This window comes from Pyxicephalus adspersus, chromosome 1, assembly GCF_032062135.1.
Source record: "Pyxicephalus adspersus chromosome 1, UCB_Pads_2.0, whole genome shotgun sequence".
Lineage (NCBI taxonomy): Eukaryota > Metazoa > Chordata > Amphibia > Anura > Pyxicephalidae > Pyxicephalus > Pyxicephalus adspersus.
In genome coordinates, this window is record NC_092858.1 from 28,877,314 (window position 1) to 28,893,413 (window position 16,100).

The window sequence follows — 16,100 nt, forward strand, 5'->3', positions numbered from 1 at the left end:
CTCAGGGCACTCTACAGGTCCAACTACTTGCTTTTACCCTCTCACACAAAGTGCTACCTAAACTGGAGTGTGTACCTGCTCACTGTGTAACAAAACACTGCGCAGCCCTCAGTGTTCGGGACAGAGCTGCAGAATATGCTTATGTTATATGTAAATATGGGAACTAAATAGGTTGACCATATTTTCCTTTTTTATATTATTGCGCAGAGATCATTACATGGGGGCTGCGTCATGTGGTACACACCGTGCATCTTTAACCGCCAATAGATTTTTCATTTCAAAGTCTTTCTGTCTCAGGGCCTCCTTAAGACTTTGGTGGGTCTTTTCTGCATGCTGTAGAGACTCTGTGCCTTTTAGTTCCATTTCCCTCATAACATCCAATTCCTTAGTCAGTAACTTCACCTACAACAGTAGTCAGAGTGAGAAAAGGACACGTCAGCCTATAGAAACTTTAAATACAGGAAGCACACTGTGGACAGCATAGCTCATAGGGAACAGGTTTGCACTGCACAGTATCACTGTCAGCCCAAGTGCAAAAATATGAAACCCTTCACGAATTTGCGTGTCATCCTTGTGCAGGGCCCATGCTAATCCTCTATCGATCCAATTTTAGTATATGTGCTGCCAAAGCGAGCACAAATTCATGACACGCAAATTCGTGAAGCTTTCCATGTTTTTGCACTTGGGCTGACAGTGATACTGTGCAGTGCAAACCTATTCCCTCACTCCTCTAATACCCTAAAGTATAACTAGAGCTAAATATGTGTTCACCCAATTTAAATATGATCTCAATGATTTAATGCTGCCATACTTCAGTTAAGAAAAATTTCAAAGTCCAGTTATTTCAAATTCTTTACTCAATCTCATCCATATTATCTCATCCATATTATCTCCTCTGTGTTGCTGATAACATTATATTACCATACATAATTTCCCCTTTTTCCCTCATTAGGATCATTTGGCGTGGAAGTCTCGCAGATGTTTTTATCAACTCTGTATCACTGTGACTATAAAAACTTTCAATATTCAAGTTAAAACTTCAATCTCAATCCTCCCCTGAAAAAGCCTAAGGGCGAAACGCTTCGAAAAAATTAGAGTTAATATTTTACTTGAAATGTTAAAAATAAGTTTATGTTATCAGATATTTTGATTGTATATCATTAGTTAGTTGATCCATGTATAGTATAGGAATATACTACATAACAATTAAAAAATTATTATTTACCTTTTAAAAAAATTCTGCCTATAAAAGCCTGTCTATCCCTGCACTTGATCACATTATTATCTCTTCCAGGCTAGGCAAATACTATCTTCGATAATCAATTAGTGGAATCCTACTAACTACCCATCCCCCTATTTAGATTCAAAAGATGTGTGCAGTGTAATTTATAGAGCAAAAAACTACACTTTACTTTCTGTCCCCGGGTCACAGTCTGACCCACAAGTTGGTATTAGAACATAAACTAATAGAATATTACCAGACAGACAGTAAGAAGAACCTTAAGGGCAGCAAATGGCCAGTATGCCACAAATATCAGTAGTTACCGGGGTCCACAAAACATACATTTCTACCACAGGACAAACAAGGTACTAAAACACTCCTGTCTTCCATAGCACCACTGTAGGACATGTTTCCTACCAGACTGGTTCAAGAGGTGCTAGTTCAGGTGGCTTTGCGTGTTTGAACAATAAACATCTCACATAACTTAATACTTATCCACTCATCCAGAGAAGCTTTTTAATTTAGTTTGTGTCACAAAGAGATTTTAAATCTCTTCCAGTCCCAGTAAAGAAGTGGAACTAGTTATCTCTCTAAACAGGACACAGTGATGAATAAGTAGGTAACACAGGTGTTAAACCTAAAAAGAAAACTGTATACCTTGAGCTCATGAGACAGAACCACGGTACTCATTTCATCAAGACGTACACGAAATTCATGTTCACGTTTCTTTATTTCGCAATCAAACTCCAAACACAGTTCCTGTAAGCAAATGTTTGTAAAATTAACACAGTATGAATATGTATAAAAATTATACTTCAATTCTATGAAATGTCAATACAGACCTTTAATTTAGTAGCTGGAATTTATCTGCGTGATAGAATATTGTAATCCTCCAGCAATCTGAGGTTGTAATAACGGTTATAGCATCATCTGCAGCGGGTTCTGGCATTTACAAATTTGACTAAAATCTTTGTTTTTATTGCATTGAATGTGGACTTAGGTAATAGAGCCACAGGTTGGTAGTGATGATGGAGTAGCATGACCACAAATGTACTATAGATACAGCAAGTGCAGCTGACATCTAGATTTATGTTTGGTGGCACCTACCATCACATTGTGAATTTTTTTTCCCTTTTGTATGTATGAATCCCTTTTACATAATGGAAAAATTATGTTTCTTTAATTTTTCTTTTTACTTTTTATATATTTTTTGCAATTACATTTGATCTCATACATGTGAAAATGTGAATTTCCACTAAGCTTTGTGAATAGGATGAAGCGGTGTTCACCTCATGAAGTCAGCAGGGCATACCCTAGAAAAATCAACTCTAATTTGTTTCTTTTACTTCAATAGAAGTTCAACTCAATATAGTTTCCCATTGCAGCACTGGGACTAATCATTAGTAAACGCAAAGCATACAACTTTAATACAATTGCAATTACAATAGTGTCAGCATTTATCGTGTGAAGCCCTGTCGCACGTAAGGAATAACCAAAAACAGTGGAATGCCATGCATGGTATAAGGTAGAATTAAAGTTTCTGCTAACATTATTATACATGGAAGGATTCTTTATTAAAACCTTAAAGAAGGATTGAAAGTGTCAGTGGTTATAAAGGGCCAGTTCACTAAAATATAATATTTCAATTTTTGGCCAGAACCATGAGGTGCTGCTGTCCTGATGAGGGGCTTCTAATCTACTACTTTCCTGCTGATTACTGGTAATTTATATAACGTAGAATATAAAAGGAGGGCACATAAATGTGAGCAAGAACAGGTAAAACTCTCGGGAAAACAGAACCAAGAGGAGTGAAGAATAATGGTAAGAAGATCTCACTGTATTTAGGACATACAGGAGAGCTCTGGAAATATAGAGAGCAGATCTACTTCAGGAGAAGTGGCTAAATTAATGGCATAAATGTCAGAACAAATGCCATAGGTCTCCTTCCAATAAGGTTGCAGAACTAAACAAGACCATCAGATATGTAAGTAGGTCCCCCCAGCATCTCCAAAACTAGCTAGACACCAGGGAGAACATTCGGTGCACTGCATAAAATTTTATATATATGTATCCACAAACAGAAGTTCTATGACCAAATTCAAAAGCAGTAAGCCAGTTTAGTTCCACTATATTTCTATTCAAATCCCTGTGCCAATCCATAACAAATCTGGGTAACATTTTATAACCCTCCAAATATTTAGTATGAAGTCCCATGGGCAAAACCAGGTTTGTCGAAAAGTGGTGTTAATGGAGAGGGTTGGGTGGGCAAGGAAAATTGCTCATATGTTGAGTGCCATACCTTTAGAATGCGTCTGGTGAGTGGGGAATCAAGGGAGTATTGTCCAGGAGTTGTAGAGGGCAACTAAGCTAGTGACCTAAGGTCCAATAGAGACCAAGTCTTGCTCAGCTAGGATAGAGAGTTGTGTCTACTCGAACCTTGGCACTCTAATATTCTAGTGAGCAAAGCTGTTAAATGATAAAGTTCAAAGTTCGGTAATTCCATGCCACCTACTTGTTTACATCTGCATAGAGAAGCGTATTTCAGCCAATAAATTCGGTGAGGAGTGAGTGAATTGTGTAAAAAAACTTTTAGGTGGAGAGATAGGGACAGTCTGAAAAATGTAAAAGAACTTGGGTAATGAGTCCATCCTAAATACATTCATCCTGCTGAACCAGGATATAGTAAGGGTTTTCCAATGGTCAAAAGCTTTCAGAAGGCTTCTGAGCATTGGTATATAATTAAGTTGATATCATATAGCTAAGTGTGAAGGGACCGCTACACCCAGGTAAATATTATGGGAGGAGCTCCATTTAAAGGGTACATTTAGAGAGATTTGGGTGCAAGAGACTGGGGTAGATTAATGTTTAGGCCTTCCATTTTAGAGAAATTAACCTTAAAAATACTATGGATGCCAAATCTACGAAACTAGGAAGGGTTATTGCGAATAGCTACTACTAGATGTTCCATCACCAGGGCAAAAAAGGAGGGGAGAAAGTGGGCAACGCTGTCTGTTCCCATTGGATATAGCAAGGGTCTCAGATTGCTTACTATGTCAGTTAATACTTAGCTGGGTATCCTATAGCTGCAATCCTGGCCTCACAACGCCTTTTTATGGAGTGAACTAAGTTTTTTAGTTATGTAGCTGTTATAATGTAAAACCAGGAGTGAATTATTGCTTCTATTAATTGGGTTTTATTGCCAGGTTGTTTCTGACAGTTTCATACATTTTTGGTTGGGTTAAGGTTTGGGATATTGCTATTCCAGCAGTGAAATATAATTATCTTGAAACCATTTTTTGCACACAACAGCAACATGACATGGAGCTGAATCCTGGTAAAAAAAATGCTTAATTAATTTGGAAAAGATCACATGCCGAAGGCTTCAATTTGGGCTCAAGTGTTTCATTTATGTATTTTCGGGCATTTATATTCCCATTAATCATGCACATTTTGCCCACACCTTTCATATGTCATACACCCCCAGATCATAACACACACAGGTGGTTTCACGGTAGGTGTAATGCAATTAGGAAGCAAATCTTCTTTAATTCTTCCCCTTATGTATCTTATGCCATCACTACCAAACAGGGAGATTTTGGTCCCATCACTCCAAATAACACTGTCCCATTGTTCTTCTGTCTTAAGCTACGTACACACTTCCAATTATTATCGTCGGAAAACGAACGACGAACGTTCCTGCACGATATATATGCACGATCGTATAGCACCGATACTGCACATAGAGGTAACGACACGATCGTTCGTAGATAGTGTACACACGATAGATACGATCGTTTGAGCGATAGAGGAACTATGTGCACGACAGGAAAGTGAACGGACGTTCGTTCATCACGCATGCTCAGCCCATGGACGATCAACGAACGACCGTACACACGAACGATGTTCAACGATCGTCGCCCAATCCGATCCGCCGGTCCGGTCGTTCGTTTCCAGCGACTTTCCTCGTTCGTCGGCGTCGTTGGTTACTTTTTTACGAACGATTTTTTGCCCAATCGATCATTCGTCGTTCGATTGGAACGATAAAAATTGGAAGTGTGTACGCACCTTAAGTTAGCCTGGGTTTTATCCAAGTTTAATCTTTTAAACCTTTGTTTTAGAGATAAAAATGGCTTTTTTTGTGAAATTATAGCATTTAGACCAAATTCCTGTAGTTTGCACCAAGCAGTCCTTGCACTCATCTTCACATTGCATTGAGCCATTTCACCTAGTATACACTCTCAGATGACTTTCTTCTGTCACCTCGGCACAGTCTCTTAATTCTTCTATCATTACTTACTGTTGTGCACCTTTCCTCCCTTTACCAGTCTGGGTTTGTAGTGACCTATCCTATCTATAACTGTTATCTTATACCTCTTCAAACATTTTAAAATGCCACCTTTGGTTAAGTTTCCACCAATTTTTCTTTTGATTTCTTCATAACTATAGCCTTGTTCACTTTATAGTACTATTTTACTTCACTTTCTGGGAGACCAGTCAGCTCTTGTGACATTTCTTTCTATCTCCAATGTTCTTAGCTGCAATACATAACATCAATAGCTGAATCCTACTGTGACCTGCTAGGCCAAAGCAAGATGACACCTGATTGGCTCCCTAAACACTCATGCTCATTGGCTACATTGGCTCAAATGAAGGAAAGCTATTACCCTAGACAAGTTGTGCTTTTTTTGTCTGCTTCTTTGGCTATAACATTTGATAGAATACAGATAAGTGAACAAACATTGTTGCATTACAATCTTGTTTAAATTACCTTTCCACTGATATATAGTTTTATTGTATTACTCCACAACAAGTATGGTGTTTTAAGCCATCAAACCTCAAAAAACACACTTTTTCCAAAAGATTTCCACAATTTTAGCCACTACTAAATAATACAGAGCCTGAAAAACACTTAAAAAATAAATATGACAGTTGGAGCTTGACAACTACATTTATGGAACCTGCACTACTGTAAGCACAGCACATAGCCCAGCACAGAGGACTTTTCTGCTATGACAACACAGAGCTTTTGTGTGCGTACCTCCTTACAGAATGTCCCCAATGACAGCTTTACTCACCAAAAACCCTTCTCTAAGTCTTAATTGCGCTAGATATATAGGTCACAGCAGAGTTTTTGGGGCAGGTTTTGGAGCAGTTTTGGGGTAAAATCTGCTCATTTGTTGCCATGGCTACCTATGGATGAAGAAAATAGTAAACAACTTACAGTTAGGACAGTGACAGGTGGGAGATACTAACTAACTGAAAATAACAGGGGGATTGGAACATACCAACACAAGCTAAGGTTAAACTGGCAGTTGGAGCCTGACAGCTAAGTTTAAAGAACGGCAGTTGGAGCCTACTACCTTAAGGATGAGACATCACAAAGCAAAGGTCACTCTTGTGCTATGACATCACAGGTGGCTGGGATATAAATAGAGCTCACCCACTGTAACAGCTTCAGTTCAGCTTTGGTGTGAGCGGCGATCAGTCGTGTGCATTTTAGCTGTTCATTTTGCTCTATTCAGAGTGTGTTAATTTTGCTCAGTGCAGATTTGCTCTTTTCGAAGCGCAGTTTCCATTTCCACTCTTCGGATTGTGTTCATGGAAAACATGGAGGTATTCCTATTTCTAGGAATCTTTTTTCTTCTTTTTGATTTATCATCAGGTAAGTTATACTTCATTAGAATACCTGCAGCAGAGTGTAGGTAACAGTAGCTGTAGGAACAAAGCTGGCTCCTCCAGGAAAATATGCAATGCACATTTCCTATAGGTCTGTACAGGCATATTTTACCAAGGGAATGCAGGGCCATCTTTAGTCATTTGTAGACAAAAGCATCTGATTTTGTTTACAATGACTATGATTTTATAACATTTCAGGGTTCTATATTGATTTCACTTAAAGGTTTTACTTTAAGCTAACACATCTCTCTTTTATTCTTTCAGCTGTGAAAATCGCCAAAATTACATCTATTCCTTATGAGATGAAAATTGAAGCCGGATCGAGATTGGTAATCCCGTGCCAGTTTGCAACTGACGTCCCATCTCGAGGACATTCAGTTAAAATACAGTGGGGGATGGTTTCTGAGTCTGGGACTTATTATCCACTCCTAGACAGACACAGTAAAACATTGGTTGAATACTTTACGGACAGACATAGGATCTTCAACAGACTAGTTAGGCAAGGAAATTGCTCACTGGTCATTGATCCAGTCAAGACCGAGGACAGTGGTGACTACAAGGTCAATCTCATGATTGACGGACAATAATATACACCTGCTCCTGTGGTGTTAATCAAAGTCACCGAGAAGAAGGAAAAACATCAGGCAATGGATTATATTGGTGGTAGTAGGTCCCTGGATGAAAATTACTATTCCTATGAGGACGAATATTCACCCATCCCCACACAGCCGGAAAATACGCAGCAAGCAACAAAAATGCCACTATATGCCATCCTCCTTATTGTTGGAGGTGTAACATTCGCTATTCTTGTGATCCTGGGTGTTGTAATAACAATTTACATGTAAGTTAAATGTTCTTTTATCTATTTCCACAATCAAAAGTAGAATTTGTAGCGAAACTCTCATTATATTTTCCAAAAACTCCTATACTAACACAATATCTCTTTTTTTTCATAGAAAGCGGAAGAACAAAAGGACAGAAGATGAGGAAGCAGTGCCAAGTGGAGAAGACAGTCCATCTGTGACACCAAGTCCATCGGTGTCACCATCTCCATCTGTGACACCAAGTCCATCTGTGACACCAAGTCCATCGGTGTCACCAAGTCCATCGGTGTCACCATGTCCATCTGTGACACTATGGGTGACACCAAGGGCTTCATTGGACAGTGCACCCCCTTCACAATGTCAGAAGTCACTGGTTGTTCAGCACATGCCAGGACAAGAAGAGGAGGGTTTATCTGTTGGCATTCCGACACCACCAAGTTTTCCTCAAGAACCCTTCAGTGACTTTTCATCTTTACTTGCTGCACCACTAAGTCTTTCCTATTTAAACAGCATTACAGGTTCACAAAACTTTATCCCAAGACAAATATGTGTGGTTAAAAAAGGTCACAGAACATCATGGACAATTCGCTTACAAAAGTAAGAGGAGGGATGGACCTTGCTACAGCTGCATCTGCCCATACAACAACAAGCAGATGAAGCCCTTCAAAAATAAACATCATCTACTAACTCCACAGAAGATAGAATGGAGATTTCACCAAAACAGATCGTTAGGATCCGAATCCACGGCTGCTTCTGTATCTGGCAGTAACTCTTCCCACTAAACTATCTGAAGTGCTGGACAGCTCCATGCCTGATTTCACAGTCAACCTTCCCTGATACCCAGTGTTGTGATCAACTCTGAACTTCCTGCTCCTCCCCCTGATCTCCAATTTAAACCCTGCTTTGCATTTCCTGTTGGACAGAATATTGTCCTCCTGCTAGTGTTTCACCTTTGCTACTGCCGCTGCATTGCTTCCTTTCCTACCAACTTGTGTACCGACCTTTGGCTACATATTTATCAATGACTCTTTATTGCTTGCTGCCTCTAATCTGATCTACTGGGATTGCGACTTTTGCTTTCTCTCTGACCACTCCTAGTACAGAGTGATCAGGGAGAAAGCCAAAGTCACTACTCATGTAGATCAGGTTAGAGGCAGCGAGCAATAAAGAGTCACCGGTAATTCTGTAGCCAAAGGTCGGTACACAAGTTGGTAGGAAAGGAAGCAATGCAGCAGCAGTAGCAAAGGTGAAACACTGGCAGGAGCACAATATTCTGTCCAACAGGAAATGCAAAGCAGGGTTTAAATTGGAAGTCAGGGGGAGGAGCAGGAAGTTCAGAGTTTATCACAACACTGGGTATCAGGGAAGGTTGACTGTGAAATCAGGCATGGAGCTATCCAGCACTTCCGGTAGCTTCCTGTAGTGTGGAGCTACTGCCAGACACAGACGCAACCCTGGGTTTGGTTCCCGATCCTGAGAACATCTGGCCTGAGGGGCAAAGACAACTAAATGGCCCTTGCACAAAATATATAGGGGTAAGGTGATGGGAGAAGGCGGCGGGGGAGGGTGGGAGGTAGTGGGCACTAGCTGGGGGTAGGATGATGCATCAGTTACGGTGTGCCAAATTTACAGTGCCCCAAGTAGATTTACTGCAATTTACTGTCATCCATATTCTCCTGCAGATTTCTAATTCAACCCCACAGCATACTCAAGCATTTTAGTGCCCACCAAACTTTGCTGCAGCCTTCAATTGTCCATCACAGTATGACCCCAAATTCTATTCCACACAAGAAGAGATGTTTATAGAGGAAGAACATGAGATCCCATAGATGTGTTTGGGAAAAAAGACAAAAACTCTGTGTGAGCAAGCAACTTAAAACATCATAAACCATCATGGACAGTTTGCTTGCAACAGTATGAGGCCCTTCAAAAACAAAGCCCCTCAACATCATCATTTACTAAATCCGCCGATCCGGATACCGACTGGGATAAGGTGCTGACACCCATCTCATCTGCCAACACAACAGATGGATGGAATGAGAACTTGTGTATATATATATGTGTGTATATATATATATATATATACATATATACACACACACATCTGGACAGATTTCTAATTCACCCCGCTCAACAAGTCCCTAACTTGAAGCAAAGAAACAAATAAATATATAAATATTGTTATATGCCTAAACTGTCATAAAGAGACTTATTAGGTTGATCAACTGTGCATGAATGTGCATGACTAGAGATGGAAAGGATCATTCCCATGGCTGCACACTGGCAAGAGCACAGCCGTGGGACACCCGACAGTGTGGGATCCCCTGGCACTCGAGGGCAAAAGAGTGTCACCATTCACCCCGAGTGCTGATTGGCTGAGCAAAGGTAAACACTGATGACGCTTGGTTTAGACGCTTGGTGTACCTTTTTTCTTAGCCAATCAAAAGGAGAGGGGGTATAGGAACACTTTTCCCTGCAGCCCTAGCAGAGCGGGTGTTTTGCCTATGGGTGCAGAACACGTGCGGTTGGTTGCTCCTCTAGGGATGTGAGGAACAGTATCCCCATACACCCTCTCATGATTGGCTAAAAAAAGGTAAACCATGATGACATGTGAGCCATCATCAGTATTTGCTTTTTTTCAGCCAATCAAGGTAAAATTCAGTGTCAACATTTACCCCTTCTGCTGATGATACTGGAGTCGTTATCAGTATTTACCTTTCCTTAGCCAATCAAGGGAGAGGGACTATGGGGACATTGTTCCCTGGTGCCCTAGCAGAGCGTGTGTTCTCCACCCATGTGGGCAAAACACGTGCTCCACCAGGGCTGCCCGGAACAGTGTCCAATACAACTTCCTTTTCAAAGAAGAGGGGATATGGGGACACTACCCCGCAGCCCTAGAAGATTGTGTATTCTGCCGGTTTCTCTTTTTTTCTCTGGTTTTCCCTTTTTTTTAGCCAGTTCATAAGAGCGGTTTTCCAGTGTTTTTAGGGTTTACCGTTGCCCTAACAAATCAGCAGTAGGAGAAAATGGTGACACTCACCCTTAATTGCCCTTTGGTGCTAGGGGATCCCCATTGTCAGGAGTCCCACAGCTCTGCTTATGTCAAAGTGCTGCCATGGGAATGATCCTTCCGTGGTGGGATATCAATTTAAAAAGGTATTTCACCAGTGACCATTGACCAGTATAGTGCTTTGTCCCCAGCATTCAGCAATACTGCTGCTTAGCGTTTCCTGCTGTCATCAGTATAGATTGCAATGACCCTTAGAATTGCATCGGACACAGTACTATACTGTAGGATGTGAGTGTTGGACTTTATTTTCTCAGACCTTCTGAATGTCATCATTTTTTTATTGGAACCCCTAGGAAAGCTATAAGGGCACTGATAAACCATTGGTGTTTTCTGCCCAACAGGTAATTTTTTAAACAATTTTGAATGTTAGGGTTGGCTGTGGGCAGATAAATAAAGATTCAAGCAATATTTATTTTAAAACATAATTATGAGATTTGTACAGAGCTGCATATTTTCTTCGAGTCCATCTCCCACAGGATCACTACTCTGACAACGATGGAATTTTAGTTTTAGATCTTAAGCTCCCTTATTTTCTTTATTTTTTCCATACATAAAAGGAGTAAGGGTTAGGTAATTGGTGGAAAGGGTTAGGAAATTGGTGGTTTTTTTATGGATCTCTGCAAGTCCCAGATCTATGTACATCCCGTAAACACTGGAAATCAGAAGCATATCATATCAAGCTACAATAACACACTAGACAATTCACCTTCAGTTCAATATACATTTCACACAAATTAAAAAAGCTATCCCAAAATTACAATTCAAAAACATTTCACACTACTACTGCAAGTATTAAAGCCTGTAGCAGGTTTAAAAACTGCAACAGACATTACATATCATATTGCCGTTTTCGCATTAAAAAAAACTCATAACAGTACATTATACTACAGTACATTTGTATCTTATAGATAAAATCAAAACAACAAATTAAGAAACATAGTATGTAAAGCCAGTCAGAGGAAAATAAAACAATTAAGTTGCATAGTATGTATTAAAACCAATAGTAGCTACACTGTATTATGTTCCTCCACACCTACTGGCACTGCAGTTTACAAACAGCTGGAAGATTTTAATACAAGGTATAATTTATAAAATAAAATTTAGTAGCAGCTTGATTGGTAATATGTTTGCTTTAACACTGTGTGTAAACTAAGATAGGGCAATGTACTTATATACATATATACTTGAAAGGTATTAGTAGACAAGATTGGAAATACAGATACATTGGTTTAAAAATAAGATTCATTCCCAATCCGTCCACTAGGTGGTGTTTTCTTCATTATCATTTACAATGAATAGCACTTACAATCATTGGGAATAAAAAAGGAATGCTGTATAGCACTGCCTAGTGGACGATTTAAACCATTGCAGATGTACGTTTTCCCAAGTCTATCTAATACCTTTAAAGTACTAAAGTAATAATAAAACTACGCAAAAGAAATAGTGCTATGTGCAAATGTGGTGGGATATGACAAAGTCACAAATTTAAAGTCTTTTTTTCTTGGAAAAACTGCTGAGTCACAGAAAATATAATATCCATTACCATGCCAAATCATGTTTAGGAGTGTGCTTACTATCAATTGAATATGTGCAAATATTCCCCTTACATGTCAGCCCAATCTCAGGTACTTCCTATGTATGGCCACAAAGCCTCTAACTGCAGGCACACTCTCTCAGCATTCTCCTATTCAACACATCTGCAGTATATTTATTTAGCCCAGACCAGGACTCAACCTCAACCTCATCTAGATGAATAGAAAATGCCTGTTGCTAAATGGTAAACTTGTACAGGTCCCTCTCTTCCCAATGTGTTTCAAAGCATGGCTCGTTGGAAGAGCAATTTCCTTTTATGAACCATTTTTCTGGTAAAATGGAACTTCTGGTATGATGTAAAACATGCCACATTTCCTCCTTAATTTAAGTGATGGATTAATTTTTGGATGTAGAGACCAGATACATGGTACTAAATTACAGAATATAATCAACTGTTTTTTCACGCAGTGAGGTGCTGCTCCATCGTACTCCCCCCTCCCCTCTCCATAGAGCAGAATTGTGTTGTATGTACAGCGCTCGTTCAGTCTTTTGTCACTGGAAAGGATCATTAAAGATTCTTTCCAACAACAATTCTTGCATGTGTGTAGGCAGCCTAAGGAATCACTATCAAACTTACATGTCTAAACTATTTTTCTCACCCCTTTCCCTTTTGCTCTTCTCAAACATCATACAGTCACAGACTGATACATTGCCCTAAATAGGAAAAATGCAACTCACTTTGAGGTTAACTATACTCACAACAGCTTAATATAAATCAGTATACAACAAAATAGAAACTTACAGGGGGGTCTATTTACAATACCATCTAAATTCAATCTGGTCTGTCACACTGCCCTCTCCAAATATACCACTAATAACAGTGACCTTCCAAGGCGACAGTGAACGAGGACCTTAGACCAGGTTTATTTAGTCTAAATGATTGTTCACTGACACATAAGCGGTCATCCAGAGATCTATTTAGTATGCTTGTCCGACTGGCTTCACCAAACTATATTCAGCCAAAAGTCTGAACAGGCAAACAGGTAAAAAAAAAGGGAAAGAGGTGCTGAGTGAAGCTCAGAAAGATCATAAAACCTCAACAACACCAATGTCCACATCTAATTAGAAATTAGACAAAACCAACCCTGACAAATCCCTATGCTCTTGTAAGCATGTTGACATAAATGTTACAAATGCATCCCATATACAAAATACATAATTGTTACAAATGCATCCAAATTATATAAATACTGCTGGAAAATAAGTACTAAAGATACTCTAATCTATTGGTGTACAGGATACTTAAACAATAAACATATAGGCGGTATTTTCATATTTATGTGGCATTTAATGAGACATCACATTAATAAAAACATTTGATGGGGCACGCTATAATGTAATAATAATGGCAACTATTACTAATCTTACACCTTGGCTTGCAGTACTCACCTAGGTGACCGTGACATCACTGGTCCATTTCACAGGATCCGGGAAATCTCGGTCTTTTGAGAGGTTTAAGTGCCTCCCTGGATCCCTAATGAGACCCAGTGATGTTACTGACATCTACAAGAAGTTAAGGTATAACAATAGTAGTTGCTTATTTTTGTTTACGTTTTTTTTTTTTCTTCTAAGCATTTTTAGGCGGAGGTGTTTTAAGTCCCCCCAGGATGTTTAGCAAGCAAGTCTAAGACTGCGATGGGAGAGTGGTCGGGTTCTGGCAACAAGGAGTTTCTTCCCCCTTGAGCGACACCGCATCCCCGCATGCGTGGGATTTAAAATTATGAATTTAGTGGTCCCTGAGGTCCGAAAGGTTGTCAACCATGTTTTAAGTAGTTCTGGTATTTTCATGTAAGGTCAGCATTAAAGAAACAGGGTTTTTAGAAGGATTTTTGGAGGAACTGCAGCTTCTCAACAGACATTCTGTGTAATTCTGCCCCCAAATTCTATTTTCTTGAGGTGTTCAGTGGTGTGATCTAATTGCTACAAATAATGTCTCACCCCCATTCCCTCACCCCACCATGTAAATGTTGGTGTTTCCATTACTGCACTCTGCTTACTATAAAATATAATGCAAATTAATACAAATGCAATGGGGAGATGGCAATGTCTCTGTATGGAATCAGAAGGCATGCAGGCCAGAAATACTGAAGGTTTTAGCCCTGTGAACTGGGGTTTTAAGCACTGGGGATTTTAAAAAATGGAATCTGCAAGGGCTTCAGAATACACCAAAAACATACAAGACATGACCCTTCCCTTACCTGTCTCTGTAGGGTCAGGTCTCCTTGTACCTCTTCTATTTTTCTCTCCAGCTGGCGCTTTATTTTCTCATACTCCTCCAGATGGCGATCAATTTCGGTATTTTTAAAACTTAAACAAAAGATACATTTTAGGCATCTGGAGTAGAAGGTCAAAGACTACAATTTATTTATTGCAGAGTTTATATAGCTTGTGTAACAACTATGAAAGTATGAAAGTTTGGCTTTCATACTTTGCAGTGGAAAAAAAAAACAATTAAAATATATACAACCCAAAATATTACTTACCAGTCGTTAGATGTAGCGGCTGCATTGCTTTTTCTTTTGCCCATACATTTGCCCATGAAATTCAACAATCAATTACCTGTTTACTCGATCAACTTCTATCTGGTGCTCTTTGATTTTCATCTGATAAAGACTTTCTATGTCGTTGTATTTCTTCTTCTCTCTCTGTAGTTCTTGCTGAAGCTTTTCAATCTGCACTCTTAAGTCGCTTATTTCAGACTGCTTTGAATTTTCTAAGACCTTAAGTTGCCTTAACATCACTTCGCACTGTTCCAGCTCATGTTCCCTCTCAGCCAGCACCTTGAGGTTATGGGTAAAGTCCTTCTTCAGCCTGTCAAATTTATCTTTTTGCTCCTTGTGGTTCTTCTGTGCATCCTTAAGGCTCTGCTGTAGGAAAACGATCTGACGCAGCTGCAGTTCTTTCCATTCTTGCTCTTTTTTGGCTAAAAGGTTTGTTAGGTCTCGCTCTTCGGACAACATTCTGTATCCTGTGCAGTGCTACGCTATTCTAAAGAAACAAAAAAAAACAAGGTTGAAAACACAAAAAGAAAGAGAGCATATGGCAACTACTAAAAAGGGAGTTTAAGTTCAACTCACTAACCAACTATGCGAATGGTCCTAAATATCTGCCCTTTCGACTTTGAGTTCTGACTTTACAAGCTATATACTTGTGATAGGACAGTGATTTAAAGTTTATGTTCTGACAGCCAGCCAACTAGCATTTTCAAAAGGAGATCAGCAACAACGGATTGCATATTGATCTCAAAGCAGATGTCATGATAAATGCACTCCTTTTTATCTAAAATGTTTTATCAATGAAAACACAGAAGCACCACAGAATCCCAAATATATATTATAGTCTGCCTATTTGGCTTGCAAAATCATTTTCAAAGATTTGTTATCTTTTTTTTTTAACTATGCAGGATAGAGATTTGATGACTGTATAGTTACAACAATAGGGGAATAGGGGGGTTGTATTCAGAGACAAGCACATTAAACAGTCATGTTGCAGAAATAAATTATAACTCAATAAATTAAATATAGGCAACAAAAAGAAGTCAAATTGTATCAAGTACACCTGGTTTCAAAATAAATTCAGTCCGATCTCATACCAGTAAAAAACTGCCAACATCCCTGTTTAAAATGGCAAAGAAACCATAGACTGTTTTTAGCATATCAAATCATTTGTACCTATAAGGGTTATATTGGTACTGTGAGCACTATGTTTTTATCTA

General features: G+C 39.2%; 1 protein-coding gene and 1 non-coding gene across 4 annotated transcripts in view; both read right to left on the minus strand.

Moving 5' to 3' along the window:
- The window catches only part of LOC140326324 (coiled-coil domain-containing protein 57-like), a 38,808-nt gene that overhangs the window by 18,346 nt on the left and 4,362 nt on the right, over positions 1–16,100 (minus strand). For all 3 annotated transcript variants that reach the window (XM_072404826.1, XM_072404818.1, XM_072404810.1), the window contains exons 2-5: positions 14,945–15,373; positions 14,584–14,692; positions 1,880–1,981; positions 245–402 (exon numbers count right to left, since the gene is read on the minus strand). In XM_072404826.1, coding sequence (XP_072260927.1) covers positions 245–402; positions 1,880–1,981; positions 14,584–14,692; positions 14,945–15,345 — 770 coding nt within the window. In that variant the 5' untranslated portion in view covers positions 15,346–15,373. The remainder of the gene's footprint in view (positions 1–244; positions 403–1,879; positions 1,982–14,583; positions 14,693–14,944; positions 15,374–16,100) is intronic.
- On the minus strand, positions 535–637 carry LOC140321941 (U6 spliceosomal RNA). Its single transcript, XR_011919063.1, has one exon. It is a non-coding gene; the product is annotated as a U6 spliceosomal RNA (small nuclear RNA).